We start from the raw sequence: 18,455 nt of genomic DNA on the forward strand, positions 1-18,455 counted from the left end.
CTCTTTCTGTTTTATGAGCAGCACAGTTGTTTGCTTCTGGAGCACTCTCTGTGAGGCTGGTTGTTTTCTCCTCATGACTTACAAAAGCCCAAAGAAGAATGGGAAGACTTGAAAGATTTTCTCAATGCTGTAGCTTTAAACTGGAGTTGTTGAGTTAGGTGTTGGAAGGGAGTCTGAGACAAGTGAGACCTTTCTAGATAACATCTTAAAAATCAGTTAAATAGTTAATTTTAATTTTTCACTTCTTGTGAAGAGTTTTGAAATCTGCAGATAAATACTGTTTATTAAAGAAGATAATTAAGCACGATATGGAGTGGTTATCATGTGAATCCTGCAGGGAAATTCACTGCCTCCTCGTTTTTTTGTGTATGTTTCAGGTTTTTGTTGTATTTTGTTATTGTAGTAGTTTCATGTTCAGTTAATCCAGACAGTTAGGTACTACAGTTAACTTCCATTTCTTGACTGCTTCTCCACTCACTCTCTCTAGAGCTCAATCTGACTGTATTAAGTACTTGAGTAAGCAGAAATCAAAATCAAACAAAGTAAGATGATTTTTTGGTTTTGAAGAGGAAAAAATAGGGATGATAGCGATTTTTACTTAAGTAAATTATTGAAATTACTTGTAGGCACTTGATGTGACAGATAAAATAGTCCATGATTAAAGTAGATTTAAGTGTGAGATGCTTGTAGGTTGGTAATCATGGAGTTGCAATACGGTTGGTTACTTGGGCTATTCCCAGTAGAAGTGGTGGTGCATGTACAGTTCCTCATTGATTAAATGTGGGTGACCTTGAATTGCCATTTGTCAAGGTCTAATTTCGTTAGTGGCTTCCTTTTTCTATGTAGCTTTTCTTCGCTCAATTGAATCTAGATGCCAAGATTAGCCAGATGCGTTGCATGAAGTCCCTAAGCTAGTGAGAACCACTTTCTTATCAGGCGAGAGGAATGAAAAAGTTTGTTACTTTAGTAAAAATAGTACCTGTCTGACAGCTTGCTCTGCATGTGTGTATCTGTGAGTAAGGTCCTGCTTTTTAGCTAGGATACAGTGCAAGGACGGCCAACCTGTGAGCCTTTAAAGGAGGGTTTCAGCAAATTCATGAATTTCACATCTGGTCTTCTGTAGAATCACATTTTGAAAAAACACCCAAACTAACATCAAAATAAATGGATAACCTTCCCCTGTGACTGGGAAGCGTATTTACACAAGTGTCAGGAACATCATACTGCTCTGAACTGGAGCGCCAAGCCATAGAGCTGAGATCTCTGCTTCATCTGAAAATGGAGCTGTGCGTTACTGCAAGGCGCAAGATGGTAAATAGAGCAGCTGTCAGAGACTGAAGAGATGTTATCAAAGACCTGGATAGACCACCAGAACAAAGGCAGGAATTGCAGAAGTTGAAGAAACAGACTGAGGAGCTTTTTGTTCTAATTTACCTGTCTCAGTTGTCTTTCATGGACGAGGGAGGTATGTGGAAGTCCCGAAGTTGGGCTTGGCACCATCTAACTTTGAAGCAGATAAATACAAAGAAAATGTTCTTGAGAAGTCAGAGAAAGTATTTTAAGTCTTTTGCATGGACTTTAAAAGTGGTATTTCTTTCTCAAGCCTTAAAAATGCAGTGTTAGTGTTAAGAATGTCATGCTTCAGTATTTTGGGGTTTTTCTTGGCACTTACTAATATGTTCCTTTAAATACTTTGTACCATCTCTCTTTTAATTAGCACATTTTGTTCATTGGGTTCGTGTTGCTTATTGGGGTAGTCCTGATGTGTCAGAGGGACAGCTCAAAATCCAAGCCTGTAAAACCTTGTTACCAGCACAGCATGGGATCGTGCTTAATCACACTTTCATAACAAGCACTTCTATTTAATAAAAATAAACTGTTAGAAGAATACTACTTGTCAAAAAAGATTGATAAATGGCCTTGTAATAAATTCATTTTCATGTTTTGTGTTATAGCTCTACTGCTAAGACTGTGACTTGCCAGATAAAGTTAATAAGAGAAAATAATCATTTGTGCAGATAGAATCATAGGATGGCTAGGATATGTGTTATGAACCTGTTATGAACCAAGGCCAAAATAATCTCATCTGCCTGCACTTCCCAGGCAGTTTAGAGTTGCGGTTGAGGTCTTCAGTATTGTAAAAATAAATGCACACTTGAGTGCTTTTTGCAGCAAGCCTTCAGCTTAGCAGGCAGATGTTGCTACAGCAACAAACTAAAATCAGGACACCTATGAAAGTGAAGTGCCTTACTCCCATGAGTCATTCCCACCCAAAGGGAGGCTGTCTTGAATTCTTACCTCGTAGTGTTCCTTGTTCTGGTGAGCACACAGGCTGTAGGTTGGTGAGAGTGATCCAAGGCTGCTACACATTTATGTGTAGAGTTTTCTACTGCTGTTGGCCCTGTGCTGTCATGTAACTTTTGTGATTGCATACTATATTACTAAGGACGTAGGTACAGCAAGTATGCGTGCAAGTAAGGTTGTGGAGGGATGTTGCTGTAACACTTAGGGGCATTGGAAAGGGATAGACTTGGGGAAATGCAGGTGAGATTGAAACAATGTTAAAGCAAAGCTTTTGTTTTAAAAAGTCACATTGTAACTGGAGCTGAGTTTGAATTCTGACAAATCATCTGGGTCTAACCACTTGCTAGGTCTTAAAGATAGACAAACAGGCTGGGCTTTCCCTCCTCCCAGGGAGCTTCCCTCAGGCTGGGCTTTGGGCTCTGTTGAAGAGCTCTATTGGCATGTCTCTGGAGGTGAAGTTTAATGGCCTTGTGTTGGTTAAACTAAGTGTGCAGTGTTCCTAATTTCGATACAAATGCTTCACAGTGAATTGCAACCCATATGCTGAATGGACACTGGTTTGTAAAGCTTTACTTAAGTTTCAATTCTTGAGCAAAACTGGAAAATCTCAAAAGTATTAGGGCAGGAGCCTTTCTCTCCTTTATGTTAGCATAACTGCTGTCTTGAGTGGAATGTAAGTCTGTAGATAACTTAAAGCTCATAGGTGTTAGAAGTGTTAGAAAGAGAGTTTTTGAATTTGGAAAAACCAAAAATCGTTTTGTGCTGGAGGGCTTAACTTAATTTTGACATTTGTTTCCATGAGTGGAAAGGTGAACAAGAATGATAAACTTCCTTTTGTGACCTAATGTAGAATTAGTCAACGAGCAAATGAAGCACATACATGGTTTCCTGAAACAGTACGCTAAAACATTTTAGTGTTTATAAAATTTGCTTGGAATTAGATAGCTAATGTTAATCAGTGTATGAAATCTTGGCCTGTGCACATGGAGTGCATTTAACTTTTCGTATTTCTTCCCCCCATAAATCATGAAATTGCAGAGCTTCAGACAACAGAGAGGTATCCTCTTCGAGCAGCTGGTTGCTTGATCATCAGCACATCAAGAAAAGAAGAAGAGACAGAACAAGACTAAGATCTCTTTCGGTGGCTAGTGTGAGCGCATCTGCCCGAACAAGGCCACTCCATAGTTTCCAGAAGAGGAAACTCTACAGAATGCATGGTGCCTGTTACTGGAATCGGCAGGTAGGCCCTCGTCTCTCTCTTCAGGCAACAAAACCAGAGTCTGGTTGATAGAGTCTGCATGTGTCTTGTCTGGTATGTCAGAAGAATAGCGCATGCTGTGCTAGTTATTTGTTATGTTCAGGGAGCGTATAGTGTGTGTGGCGGTAGTGCTAGCTGTGTCAGCAGGAGCTCAGAGTTAATGAGTTGAACATAAAAATTAAAGATTGCTCAGAGTCCTGCTTATCAAATCAGTTTGTTGTATGGCTATCTTTAAAGCCTTTGTACAGTCTAAGAAACAAGTTGAGAGCTTCTTTGGGAGGCTTGACTGCTGAGGAAACATGCTACAGTGTAAATCAGCTGCCTGCTTGTTTTCAGAATATTTGTTTTAGCTACAAGAAAGTTTACACAGCTGGTGGCACATTATTTTCTAGGAAATTAAATTGCAATATCTTAATCTTGTTTCCGTTTTTTGCTGTTCCTGATAAGCTATATTGCCTTTTTCATTACACTTTATGAATGCTTTAAAACTCTTAAAATTTTCCACATTACAAAGGAATTAATATTTTAAAATGGAAAAAAAAACATTGTCTGTTGTGCAGGGCGAGGCATATCTGTTCACATCTGATATTAATAGCGTACTGCTGGTAAGAATATATAATGAGTTTAGCTGTGGTGCTTAAAGCAACAGTCTAATTTGGGAGCAGACATGGTATGAACTCATTCTTTAGAGCAGTGTTAATCCCAAGCGGTTTTAATGTCTTCATTTTACTTTGCCTTTTAAAAGTATGTTATATTGAGAGAGATCTCCATGTCTCCTCGGTGAACTGTCTAGGATTTACCAAGAGTACCAGTGGTCTGGGGAGAAATTTCCCCTGCAATGATGCTCTTTGCGAGCGTGCTGATTCAGCATCCTCTGCAAAATTGCAGAAGTGTCCTAGTTTTAGCAAGATGTTTTATTGAAAAACTGTCCAGCTTCTTATTAGCTTGACTTCCCAGCATCCTGGCAGCGGGGCTTAAAAATTTGGCAGCCTGTCTGGAGGGTTGATGGTGGGGGGTGGCGGTGGAGGGTGGCGGTGGAGGGTTAGAATTAGGGAGCTCTACCTCCTAGACACTCAGGCTTTTAATTTTCTTTGCATTAACCAAGGAGACTGTTGCTGACTTGAACTTCCTTGTTTCCCATTCAATCCATGTCCTGATAAAGAGGTTGGAGGCCTTGTTCCTGGACTGGCACCTCCAGTACCACAAGTGCTCATTGCAGCTCTGGAGATTGCTCCTCAGGAAGAGACTCCAGGACTTTCCCTTCCTTCTACTTAAACATGAGAGATTTCCACTCCAGATGCTACTTTTAAATAACAGGCTCTTCTGGAAGCCTGCGTCTTGCAGGCTCAAGAATTTCATATTTCTGAGAGTGCTGCCTATGTTGCTGTCTTTTGTAAACTGGGCCAGAATTAGTGCAGCTCAGAGAATAACAGTAGAAGCTTGTAAACAGAAACTTAATTTCTGCAGCCCAGCAGCAGGAGTATGAAGCAGAGTTTACATTTTTTTTCTTCAACTAGCCATAGAGCTGAGCTGCTTTGCATGCTCAGTAGTTTACCTTGATTTGTAGACTAAAAAGATAAAATTGTAGTTTACCTTTGATAGTAAACTGCAATCAAGAAGTGTGTTTTTAAGTTACTAGTTGAGACTTCAAGTTTTGAATCTGGTGCAACTGTGTGTCTCTTCCATGCTCTTGACATTTCTAGTGCTGGCTTATCACATACTTCGTTAGCTCCAGTGTCTCTGTACTGAAAGTGCAGAGATGTCCCAAAGACAGTGTGGTAAAAACCCCTGTAGGGAATGCTGTTTATGGTTGTTTATGCTTACGGCAGCTCTCGGCTCAGCTGTGTTTAGACTCTGCTTTCTAGCATCCTCTCCACGGGGAAGTTAACTGAGAGGCCGTGTGGAAAACTGCGTCATGTGCTACAGATAAATTCTGCTCATGTTCCTGGAGAAAAGAAGAGGTGGTGGCAGCAATCAAGCTGTCAGCTTCAGGCTTCATGTAAGTGCCAAACTCAATTAAAGTTTTCAAAATTCAGACAGAGCAAGGAACAAAGCCTCTCACACAGTGTTGGTTAAAAACAGAGTATCGGGGATCCTGCTGGGCAAGTAAGTGATAAAATTGGACTGGACATTTCCAGCACATTCTGACAATCAAACCTAAATGGGTATCGAGTCTTTGAATTAAGAGCCATCATCAGTGTATCTTTTCATTCAAGAAATCTTGTTCTAACAGTCCCTGTCACTTTCTCAGCCTCGCACTTGCTACACTTGGTTACCCAGCTGTTGAGGAGATTGCACAATGTGTGATGGAAGAACAGGGGCTGTCAGCCCAGGTTGATTGCTAGATTAGGCAGATGTCCAAGGGTAAGGATGAAAATGGGGAATGGCATCTGGGATTGGTACCTAGTTTTCTTTGAAAATGCATTTATATTCCCAGTAGTAATGCAGCATATTTTCTCTGGCCTTTCAGAGAAAAATGAGTTACTTCTTGGCAGCCTGGAAAAGAGTTGGATTTTTAATGTAATGTTACTGTGCCATCTCTAGCAAGTGCTTCTCCTGTATTTCTTCAAGTTTTACATATTTATATAGCCCCTGGTACCATGAGCTGTGAGGACCCACATTTCTTTAAGGTCACTGGCCTGAGAGCAAGCTGGAGCTAGGGAAGAATTCCTGCCACCTCCCTGCAGCAGATGTGGAGTTAACAGAGACAAGCTTGCCAAAGTCTGAGGAGAAGATTCATAGCTCCTGCACAAGCTTTCTCACAGTGCCTCGTTCAAACAGCCAGTGGGCAAGCGCCTGGCAGTTCTGATGAGCGATGCCACCCTGCTGCAGAGTAATCTGAGCAGACGATGACTAAAAAATTCTGACCAGAGAATCACAGCGAAATGCAGACTTCCAATCTGTGGGCGATTAAGAAATGCTGGGATAACTTTGAGGAATTTGGGTTTTTTGGGGGGGATGACTGGTTGTACCCTTTGTGCATGGAATGGCATTTAGAGTGTTTTTCTTCAGATCTCTTCAGATTCTTTTGGGAAGCTCATCTCCTCCTCCAGCCCCCAGCATCCATGTTAGGAAAAGTAAAGTATGATACTGAACTGCTATCCCATCTGCCAGTTCCTAAGGTCACTGGGAAGACAGCCACATTTTTTCTCTTATCTACTGCCATGCCACATACATTTACAGTGCTGTCAAAAGTTTGAGTATTTAGTGACCTAAGTAGCCTCCCAGTGCCTGTTGAGAGATGCCCTGTATTGTCCTCTGCTTCGCTGTATTTCTTTTCTTAAGAGGACTACACCTTCCCCTGCTCTGGTATTTAAATAATGCTTACATATAACAGTATATAAAAGAAAACACAGAACTCTCTGAAATTCTAGAAGACCTGCCAGATCTACAAGACAGTTAGACCGCAGCGGGGATAAATAAAACAGGATGCAGCATGTTTGGTTTGTCTGTCACCATCCAGTACGCTCGGGAACTTGAAACACCCTTTGGGGCCAAATCTGCATGTCCCCTCATTCTGAGTAAGTACGGCAGTTGATCTGTGAGTCATCTTTTGGCTGTGAAATCTGTTTTGTATCTTTCATTATTTAAATAACTTGGTAAGAAGTTAGGCCATTTATTGATTGTGAGTCAGTGCACAGGCCACTCAGAATAATCCAGGTGCACAATAAACCCTGGGATTGCAGTCTATGCTTCAGTCTAGAGGAGGCGATTGTAGTGGTGTGTTTCTTCAGCATGATTTTTGATAAAGTTAAAACTTGCATGCAGGGTAACATAAAGGAGTGAACTGCAGGCATGGTGTAGTAGGAGGACATTTGCTTGCAGGCAGAGGTTGGATCCACCATTTGTTTGTATTGTTACAGCTGGAAAGTCAAACAACCTCTGGGTCATTTTTTCCTCCTGTAAAATGCACATAATGAAGTTTTAACACTAAGCAAGAAAGATTAAAACCAAGAAAATCTGTAAGTGGCAGCTCAGTGTCAGGACTTTAAGACAAGCTCCAATTGAATAATTTCTTTGGATTCTCCAAAGCCTGGTTGCTCCTGCAAATGCTTTTCCTGCAGTGAGGACCTATAGTATCTCTGGTTATTTTTTGCCTAAGCTTGGAGGAACTGAATTATCAATGAGATATCAAAAGTTCTGTTGAGTTTGTTTAAAAGCAGACAAGTGTTGCTACTAGTCATACTCTCAGAGAGGTCTTTGCTTAGCTGACATGTCCTGATGTTTTGTTTTTTAGCATTTTATGTGTGGCTTGTTGCAGGGTTTTTTAGTAACAAGGAATTTATTTTGCCAGTGCGTTTTGTTAGTTTCCCATTTAACATCCTAACTAATGACATTAGTTTCACTTCTTTTTGTCAGGTAGTGTTTTAATCTATTAAAACTTTATACAGCTGCTACTAAAGGTAAGAGGAGCAAGATCTGAGTACTGTACATTTTGGTGCTATCCGTGTCTTTGCAGGGTTGGAGAGCACAGGGGGTTTTTTTAATCTGAAAATTCTCATTGTGTTTGTATCTCTACCTGCTAGAGGAAGAGGTGGTTCTGTGGACTGAGGCACTTGGAGAAAACTGGAATTCAAATTTGTAGCAGTGCCAACACCCTGAAAGTTGGGAACTGAGGTGCAAAAGCTTACATTTGAGATACCACAAGCAAACAATTGGTATAATGTTGCCAGCTCTTGCAGTTGAGTATTGCCACATTTTTTTCTCTTCAGTCTCGAACAGGAGTTAAGTAAGAGCATAAGAATATCTGCTTTCATTTAGTGGTTTTAGAAAAAAAAAAGGGGGGGGGGGGGGAGTGAGTGCTTCTCCAGAAGGCTCTGAAACAGACAGGAAAAATTTATTTAAATTCTAGGATTTGGGTTTCTTATTTTGATCTAGTTCTCACGCCAGTTCAATGATTTTTGTGTCCTGCTGCTTTCCCAGTGCATGCTTAGGGCCAGTGGCACTTTCTATAGATGCCACTTAATAAACACATACGGATCTTTCACCAGGTCTTGTTAATTTTCAGGTTTTAGGGAAGAGTGTGTGTGTGTATATGCACTTTTATAATTTGTATTACACCCAGCATGCAGAGTCTTTATGTTACCTGCTAAATGTCTGCTACCTGCAAGTGGTCTGTAGCTAGAGAAAAGGAGAATAAGGGACAGGGAGTGTATGTGCAAACAAGGTGCTTAGTCAGAATGTTGCATTCGGTATGGAAGTTGTATCCTGTTTTCTGTCAGGTGATGTTTGTGTGAGGGCAAATATTTTAGCACCTCTTTCCTAGAATACAATCCCAATTCTTCTGCGATATTGTCCGGTGTTGTGGTTTATTTGCATTTGTGTGACTGTTACTGATTACTGCTTTCTCTAGCTCCCTCAGTCTGGAAATAAAGAAACAGCACTGTCTGGAGCAGTAACTATCAAGCATATTATTCAGTAGCCAACTAGAAGTTTTTCCTTTCACACAGTGAAGTAGTTATTTCCCCTTAGTTGCACTGAAAGGAGTGTACTGGTTGTCATCCCCCTCCTTGGTATCCCTAGTTATTGGCTCCGCCACCTGCTTCTGCATAGTTTCCTAGCATTGCCGAGTTCTAAAAAGCCGTGAATACAGGGAATGTTGTTATGCTGCCAAGTCTCTTGCTAACTGGTTTCAAGAAGAGGATGCATCCTGCTTTGATGAAAGTGGTGTGTAGTACCTCTGTGGATGTCTCAGTCTGCAGAGGATAACCCCTTGGTTATAGTTTACCAAATTTGTAAGTGAAAATAATAGTTGATAAAATTACTATTTTAACTCTGGAAGTTTAAAATAAGGTTAAAATTAGTTAAAAGAACAAAACCTGAAAGGGAAAAAAGGAAGTATTCCCATACATTCAGCTATTCTGAGTGTGTGATAAGACTGTTGTCTACTGGGGAGGAAGGGAGGGAGAACACCTTTATCTTTGCGATACAGTGATACTGCCAGTGGAACTAAATCCATCCTTTGTGTGGTTTATGGCAAGCCAGTCAGCCTGCAAATTTGTTGTTTTCCAGAATGAAAAACCTATAGTGTGCTTTTCACAGTCGTGCACCTGTGGCTTATGATATTTCTCTAGTGTTTTACTGATCACATTTCTACATGGCGTTTTTCAAAATATATCCCTGTGGGTTAACAAGTCTTTCCTTCTTTTGGTTTATTAAACTGGTCAAAGATTAAGCACTAACCTTGATTTTTCAATTGATTTGCTAGTTGAACAAAAGCTCTTTGTTTTAGGATGTTGCGGACAGCATACATTTCCCACAGAGCAGGTGAAAGTCCATCTCCCATAGGCTTCTAACAGGATTAAAAAAACTGCACTCCATGTATACTTAGAGGTGGTGGGTGGCCTTTGAGCAGGGTAGAAGCTACCACTCCTTTTATGACACTGACTGAAAATCTGAATTTGAGACAAGCTGGATGCCAAGTAAGTTGTTGTCAGTGTTTTATTAAAGTTTCAGTTCCGTTTCTAGAAAAACTGGTCTCTGCCACAGGATCGGCCACTTCATCCTTATTGACAGCTTCAGAGGGGCCAGGGGCAGACCAATTTGTTTACGTCCCAGGGCAGCCTGCTTCACTGTACCTGACCTGTGTATAGATTTGCAGGCAAGTGCATGGGAAAGGTCTGTCCGTTTGACATCTATAGAAATTTCATCTGGAAGGGAGGCTCTGTTTTGTAGTATGTATTGTCAGCACCGTCTGTTCGCACTTTTCCCATGCAGGGATGTCTTAGATGCTTTGCCCACCTTCTCCCTCCACTACCTGTTGATGAGAGAGAAAGTCTTTGGGGCTTTCAGATTAACCTTTCACTGTCCATGTATTGTATGTTTCCTAAAAGCACTCTGCACTCAGGAGCTCCTGATGTTGAGCTTGTGAAGTAAGACGTTTCATTTACCTGTATGTTCTACCAGAGGGGCACAGCTCTGCTTAGGGCAGACTGTCGTGTGTGGAAGAGGGCAGCCATGGAGAAGCGGGCTGGTCTTCAAGGCAGATGCTAAAGCACGAAAGCAAGCAGGTAACACAGTGCTTTCTTGGTTTGAGCTTTATGAAGCACTTCTGGAGGATTAAAAGTTAGCAGTGCGTTCAGTGCTCAGAGAATGCATCAGCCACGCAAACGGTGATTCTCTTGGATCCCACAGTTAAGTCTCTGCAGTTTAGTTGGCTACTCATTTACTGAAGAACAGCTTTTAATATTGAGGGGGATATCTCTTCTTTGATATTGCTGAAAAGTTCTGAGTGTGTGTGTGTGTAGGGAGAATAAATGATTTTTCCTTGCCTCTTTCAGGTTTATGAGAGTAATCTGAAGCAGACGTGACAGGTATTCAGCAGAGTGTATTTCAGCTAACTTAATTAACTTACTGGTTTCAGACATATTGGTGTAATTGAGCTGTGGCTTTCTGTACTGTTACACTTAGGCATGTGTCTAAAAACGGTAGGAGTTTTAGGGATCAGTAGCTGAAACCATGAAATGAGTATTCACTTCAGAATTTTTAACTGGGAGGACAAAACATTTTTCTTCTCAATTATGGCACGCTTCATAGGCTCAGACTTTTTTCTCTGCAGAAGGGTGGTTAGCTGGTACTGTTCAGCCTTTTGACCCTTCTAGAACAGAGGCATGAGCCAGTCATGCTTTGTCTAATGCGTCAGTTTATCACAAGCAAGTGCAAGAATAGTTTTCAATGTAAAAATAAATTGCTCACTAGGTTTTCTGTGACCCAGTAAAACAGTACTAAGGGGAAAAAAAAGTCCAACAAGATTAAAATTCATAATACTCTAGAAAATTATATTCTGTTGGTGACACCATTTCTTATGAAGTTTAAAACAGCGCTGCTATTTTAGTTGAAGATTTAAAGCTTGCACACTTCTGATTTCCTCTTAAATACAGTGAATTTTCTCCTCTTTAATAGAGTCAGTTTAATGTAATGTTATTCTTCATATCTACTTAAGCTCAGGAAGCATGAGGTTTTGTATTTCATCAATGAAGAAAAATGTTCCAGGAGATGTACGAGGTATAGTATATCAGGGGAAAAATTGATAAGAGTTTAGTAATCTCTCGCCTTCTGAAGGGTTGGCATTGTAGTCAGGCTTGCTGCAGAGGCCCCTCTTTTAAAAGCTGTGTGCCATGGTTTTCACAAAACCACTTGTCATTGCTGTGGCTTCAATGGATATATTTTTGGGGTTGTTTTCAGGGTTTTAGTGATTTTTTTGTTGTTGTTGTTGTATTACAAAATCAGTAATTAACTGCTGTAAAAGCCAGTTGGGTTATAGACTGTGTTCTATACTGAATTGGGAGGGAGGAGAGTTAAGTTTTCCAAAAAACTATTCTTCAGTTTTGCTTCAATAAGATTGAAGCCCTTTTTTGACCGAGCAACACACTTTCATTCCAGAATGAAGGGCTTCAGAAATTTTTTCATTAAGAGTTTATTAAATTGACATTCCTGACAAACATCATGATTTCACTAATTCAGCATTTTCCAGTGGAAAACTACTCCATCAGAAATTTAAAACAGATCTAGTAACTAGGAACACAGACACTGACATTTTTTTAGCTTTTTTCTAGTAACTTCACAGGTATTTGAATAAAATTACTCTTGCTTCAGTATAAGTCCTTATTTTCTTTTGAATTCCGAGCTGACTTAATGAAAGACATAATTATTTAAGTGTTGATGCCAGAGCGTTCAAGGACATAATGCACAAATTGAGGCGTAAAGTTTTGTAACTCCCGCCACAGACAGGATGAGAAGATTTTGGTGTTTACCAATTTTGGTAATTGGATTTTAATACTCTTTCAAAATAGATTGAGATTGTGGAAGTTATTTGACCATGTGTGCATGGTTTTGAGCAGGCTTAGCTTTAAGCTATATTCTGAATGTGTTTGGGACGAAAGTGAATTAAAGCAAGAAAAAGCAAGTAAGGACTAAAGGACTGGATGTCTGTACATGTTTTTATCTATATATTTTCTAGGTAATTTTACTGATTAGTGTTTGGGGATTTCTTTTTAAAGAATGAGAAATTTGTCATTTACTGTAATGTGTATTCATTTCTGTAATATAAAAAAACGCAAGTGGAGGGGATGCAGTGGCAGCTTAAATAGTGGAGATTGAGGGAACTTGTTCATTTCTAAAAACCAAATATCAAGAGGAAATATACTTTTGTTTATTTTTGAAAAGCAAGTCCTTATTGCATCAAAGGTAGAGCAACTACCTAAAAGCTCTTTAAGCTTTAGTTTAATGATCCATATAGTGGAAAATATTAAATGTGCTTTAGCATTTATCCCTTTAGTGTTTCCAAACACAGATCCTAGTTCTGCCAGCACTTTCTGGATGTTTAACAGATGAAGAGTCCCATATGTCTGTCACAGGAGAATAACAGAACATTGATTTGAAGGGAGTCCTAGGCTAGAAAAAGATTCTTTCCAAATTAAGTTGAAAGTACCACTGCATACACCTGTGTATGGAGATCAAGGTGGATTTAGGACTGTTAACGTTCTCCTGTGAAAAATACATGTGAAATACAACCACCGCCACTGTGGCAGGGTCTCCTCTGCTCCAGCATCATAACATGCTGACTTGATTGTAATAGTTCCTGCAGTACAATACCAGTATAGGGAATTTGTCGAGTGAGAAGAAGGGACGAGATGGAAAGGGGAAATTCTTAATGGGGTATTTTCTGCCATGGTGTGGGTTGTGAATACTGACAGAAGCTGATTTCAGTAAGTGGAAGGGGATTTTATGTGGTGGGCATAATCACTGCATCCCTAACAGATGAGTGACACCACTAGAATACAGCCTGGAGTATTGATCGTCCTGCCTCCGATGCAACTGCTAGATGTTTTCCTTTTCGTTCCATAAAAAGTCATAAGAAAAACAAGAAGTTATATTCATTCTTACAGGTTTTTTTATGTTGGAATCCTTTTTCAGGATGTGATAAATGTGACAGTTTGCGCAGCATTATGCTTAGAACCTCCAATTACCCGTGTGCCCCCCCTTCTCTCCCTTCCCCTTTAGAGGATTCTGCAGCATTTGACAAGAGTTTCCAAAACCAATGGAAGCCCTTAAAAATGCCAGTACCTTTGGGGTTACTAGTGCTGGTACCCAGTAAGGCTGAAAGTGGCATACACCAGACTATTTCTCTGTGATGTTTTTGTAGCTTATTGTGAAGCATCAACTGCTGTTGACTGCTGCCCTGTAGTATCACATCCAGTTCTTTTGTCTTTCAGAGCTCGGTATATTGCCTGCACTCTCTTGCTTTTTGCTGCCAATTTCCCCCCCCTGCCTTTTGCCTTGGTGTCCTGATGCTTCACACCTGCCAGTTCTGTGCGATCCATCATTTTACCTTACGTACTTTAACAAGCCTTGAAATAAGCAGCTAAATTAATCTTTCTTCACAGCTTTTCTCTTTCTAGTAATTTCTCTTGCTACCTATTAATCAATCCTTAATGCATCCCTCTCCATATTTATTGCTCTGTATCTTCCTTTATTTGTGTTGCTTATCTGACATTTAAATTATAACAAAGTAAGGAAATTGCCCTTTTGCTTTGTGTAAGTACATGTTGTGCTCAAAATGTTTAATACTGTCTTGCATTAAAATGTATGAGCTTAAACTGTCTAGAGATATCGATACTAAAAATCTTACTAAGACTGAGGGGATAAACAGAGGAGACCACTGTATTTAGTCTGGTGTTAGTTTTGTTTGTGCATCTATATCATGCCTATTGTGCTGGAGTGGAATTTTAAGAGGTGTTTGTTTGTCGTAGGATATATCAGTATAACGATTGGAAACAGTTAAGTTTTCTCTGGAAACTTTAGCAGCTGTTCCCTGGCCCTAATTGAAGGGTATTTTTTAATTCTTTGTGTGCCATAGTCCATGATAAGTGGAGGCAAGTCATATTTAGACTATCTGAAGTTTGTAGGAATATTTTTCACCTTCTCATATTGAAGAGTGTCACTCAGATTATTTTTTATTTTTCCTCTGGTCTAATTTGAAGGAAGCGGGTAAAGAAGAAGTTAACCTTTGGTTGGCTCTGTGTATCCTTGCAGATTTCACCATCTAGAGATGCCTCCTTTCCATACAAAACTCAGTTACCATGTATGGTGCCAGCCTCTGCTTTCAGCAGTAGTGAGTACAGTGCAGAACCTAAAATACTGGATTATGTGCAAGAGCTGGACTCTTCCTTCCATCCGGTCTTATCATTCCCTTCAGGTAAGTAACTCAAATGCAGTGCCTCTACCAGAGGATGGTTGTGCTCGTGAGAGCTGTAGAGTTTATGGAGTAACATTGATTTTTAGAACTCAGTTCTCCTACAGAAAATCTCACACTGGCAAACTATGAGTTTAGACTAAATAAAATTCTTAACTTCATCCTGACATTTGAAAAGTACACCACCTAGGTTGCACATTCCAGTAATGTGATTACAACCAAGAAAACTGGTCAGGGGAAAATTTTTGGTTAAGTTGGTTTTTGCATGTTTCATGGTATGTCTAATTGAGTCATTGTTAGTCCTTTAGATGGTGCTTTTGCCAGCACACTACCTTACCTTGGTTGTGTTGTTCTCATGAGCGACTTTCAGTTCAGGCCCTTTGGACTAGGCCCAAAAAGCTTTATTTAGTTTTTCTAATTGTTTTTGTGATAGTCAGCATTTTTGCTGATCTTTGAAGTTTATGGCTTCTGTCATCTTATCCTTTTGAACAACAATGCAGATGATGGTTTTTGTGACTCTTATTAGCCCTGAAACTAGTGCAGGTGCAACTTGACAGCACTTCATGTTTCAAAATAGCGTATTAAGTGCTGTTACCAGCAAAAGGGATTCATACTATTGTATTTTGTTTGTGTTTTTTTATTATTTTAAGAAAAAAAACTATTTCCAGGTAGTTGCTGACCGGTACAGGAATGTTGTTATTCTGGGGGGCTGCTTTGCCACAAAATAATCCTGAATGGGAGGCTGGGAATTCCATGGAACTGCTTGAGTCTTTAATCAAATCCACATCTTCCCAGAATGACCGTGTATACTCTCCAGCCGGTATGGCAATCAGGGATTAAAGTAAGTCTTGGGTTTAGAGGACTCATCGCTGACCAATAAAGAAGATCCAAGTGTGGACATAGAATCCAGAGAAGGTCTCAGCTCTTGCAGGCTTACGGGGGTTTACATCCCATGTAAAGATGAAGATGAGATTATTTTGAGGAGCAGAGAGTGGGAAGAAGACACTCGCTCCAGGAGCACAACAGCAAACATGCCAGTCAGCAGGACTCTGTTGTGGAACACTTCTTAAATCTTTCTTCTTTACACACACTCTTCATCACTTACCCTGTGACTGTCAGCCCTGCTGGACAGGAGCCGGGGGTTCAGACAGTAGTTCCCAAATCCCTGCAGAGAGCTGTCCCCACACACTTCTGGGTGACTGCCAGCTTGTTGCACTAATGAGATCGTTTCCTTGCTTCTGCTTCTATGCAAGGTTCACTGCACCACAGAGTATGTTTTGGGATGTTTTTTTAAGTGTTTCTTTAGAAGTGTGTCCAAGGATAGTCATACAAGGCCATGCCTCTTGCATTTATTCCTACCTTACTTTTAAGGGAGACTAGGAAATTTAGCAAGAATATTTACATTTTCTTTTCTTGAAAAAAGACAACTCTAAGCATCATAAAAAGAAAAAAACTGAAAGACTCTCAGTTGCTACTGTTGGTCACTTTACCAGGGTGGAGGAAGGAAAATGTTATTTTAGCTTCATTCCAATACCAAGAACATCTTTCTTTTGAGGAATATTTATTCTCTTTTCAAGAAGCCTTTGCCTTCCTAAGACAGGAAAAAAGTGGTAGACCTACTGTCTCTTGCTCAGATGCAGTCCTTGCTTTTGAGGGTGGCTAGATTCATGCTCTAGCCTGTGCTTTGTGTAGTTTGCTGTCTCTGCTCTGCTTCCTCATGAAGACCACTAGTCCGTTTGCTATTTTCTTTCATGTGAAAGAATTATTGTGAATAAATGCATGCTAGAAATCTTCCAACTTGGTTAGGTTGCCTGATTCAGTCTCATGTTTTCTTCGCAGCTTCCTTGGTTATCCCTTTCCAGAGGGATTACTTCTCTTAAAATACTGCTTGTAGCATGGCCACATTTTTTATTGCTCTCTTCCAAATAAAAAAAAAAAAAAAGTTTGTCAGCAGAGTAAAATAAAAGGTTTTAGTTTTAATTTCCTCTGTGTGTTAAAAATTATTATAGGTGTTTGTTTCATTTTTAACCTTTCAGAGTTTGAATTTTCAGAGAGCGAGGAGGGATTCACATTCAAGGTTCAGATGTGGTTCTCTCTTCTACCTTGTTTTTTACTTTTGAAGTGCTTACCCTCTTATTTTTTACTTTCAAAAGAGAATCATAATTTGCAGGCAACATAGTAAATATGTTGTTGTGTGACTGGCTCACTAGTATACTCACTTTTGGAAGTATAATTGTCCTTACAGTTCTAAGTCTTGACTTCAGAGTTTCCATATTACCAAGGGTCTTGACCAAAAATACATCAGTGATTGAAGCATCCCTTGAGCATAAGAGTACCGCTTTAGACTTGCACTTTGATAACTGGAAAATTTTAGTTTGCATCTAAGAAGTTTGGTTCCTGGCATCTGGCATTTCTGCACCTAGCCTGTGGATAAACTGTAATAAACACTCCTGCCCTTTTAATTAAGATATAGGAGCACATAATAAAAAAATCTCTGAGACATCCAGGTGATTCCCCAGGAAAAAAAAAAAACAAACCAAGAGAAATGTTTTGCTTATTTCTTTAATTAAATGTTGTGACTAATAAACCTTTCAGACCTACTTTATGTTTTACTCAGAAGCAGAATGGGAAACACAGCAAAAACCTTGGGGGGAAACAACCTTTTACAGGTCACCTTTAGTCTTGTGACAAAATATCTAGTTGGATCCGTATCAAATTGAAATAAATTATTCTTTTTAGTTGGCAAAATATGTCGAGAGTTTCTGTCCAGGCAAGTCCTGAAGGCACATGAGGCTAGGGTTGTATGTAAACAAAAATAGTTTAATGCCCACACTTTGGCCCTGCTCTTAGACCTCTTCTCGTTCTGAACATAATAGTCATTAAGCCTGCTTCTTAGGTTGACATATTTATTTCTACTAGATTTCTCTTCTTTCTTGTAGCTTTGTTTCCAGCAAGGCTTTTCATACAGAAACATGTTTTTCTTAAGCCTTCCTGCCTTACAACAGTGGGAAATTCCTTACCACTTGAGATGTTTTGCAGACTAATTCTTGGTTAGAACTCCCTCGGGAAATGAATTGCATTGCCCTCCTGTAGCCTTTGCCAGAGAGAAAAAGAAGGAATGTACCTTGAAATTACCTCTAGGCTTCCAGCAGTAACAATTTCCAAAAGCATTAATTACGTGTACCCAAAAGGCTGAACTGAAGGCTTTTCAGATTACAGGAAAAGTGCACTGTTTGCTTTCTGCCTTGCTGGGTTTTGTGCAGGAGTTAGTCAAGAGGGGAAGATTCCAGTCTTACTTTCACTTGATACCTTCCATAGCTTGTTTTTGTGAAGAACAATACTGGAGTAATTGCAGGTACAGCCATAGTTCATTCCAGAATAAGACAACCTTGCTTTTTCTTACTTTGACTTTGAACACCAAAAAAAGTGCTGTTAATCTGGGATTTGTTCAGGACTATTCCTTTGGTTTGAGTCCTACCTCGATCCAAGTTGTCTTGTCAGCCCATAGAAGCTCTTTGTTCTGGAGAGCTTGGAACCACATAAGCGTACTGCCCTGGTCAGCACATATGGCCGCATAGCTCCACAGCTACAAATGGATTTGTTTTTACTATGGCATGGCTCTCACTTTCCGCTAATAGTATGATAGGTACCTTGAGATCTTACCTCTAGGTAATTACTGGAGATTATCTTGTGTACTAC

General features: G+C 39.9%; 1 protein-coding gene across 1 annotated transcript in view; it reads left to right on the forward strand.

The window, feature by feature from the left end:
- Positions 1 to 18,455, forward strand: part of KANSL1L (KAT8 regulatory NSL complex subunit 1-like) — a 58,482-nt gene that overhangs the window by 24,595 nt on the left and 15,432 nt on the right. The window contains 2 exon segments of the mRNA XM_010087816.1: positions 3,343 to 3,544; positions 14,597 to 14,759. Coding sequence (XP_010086118.1) covers positions 3,343 to 3,544; positions 14,597 to 14,759 — 365 coding nt within the window.

This window comes from Pterocles gutturalis, unplaced genomic scaffold (assembly GCF_000699245.1).
Source record: "Pterocles gutturalis isolate BGI_N339 unplaced genomic scaffold, ASM69924v1 scaffold16161, whole genome shotgun sequence".
Classification (NCBI taxonomy): Eukaryota; Metazoa; Chordata; class Aves; order Pterocliformes; family Pteroclidae; genus Pterocles; species Pterocles gutturalis.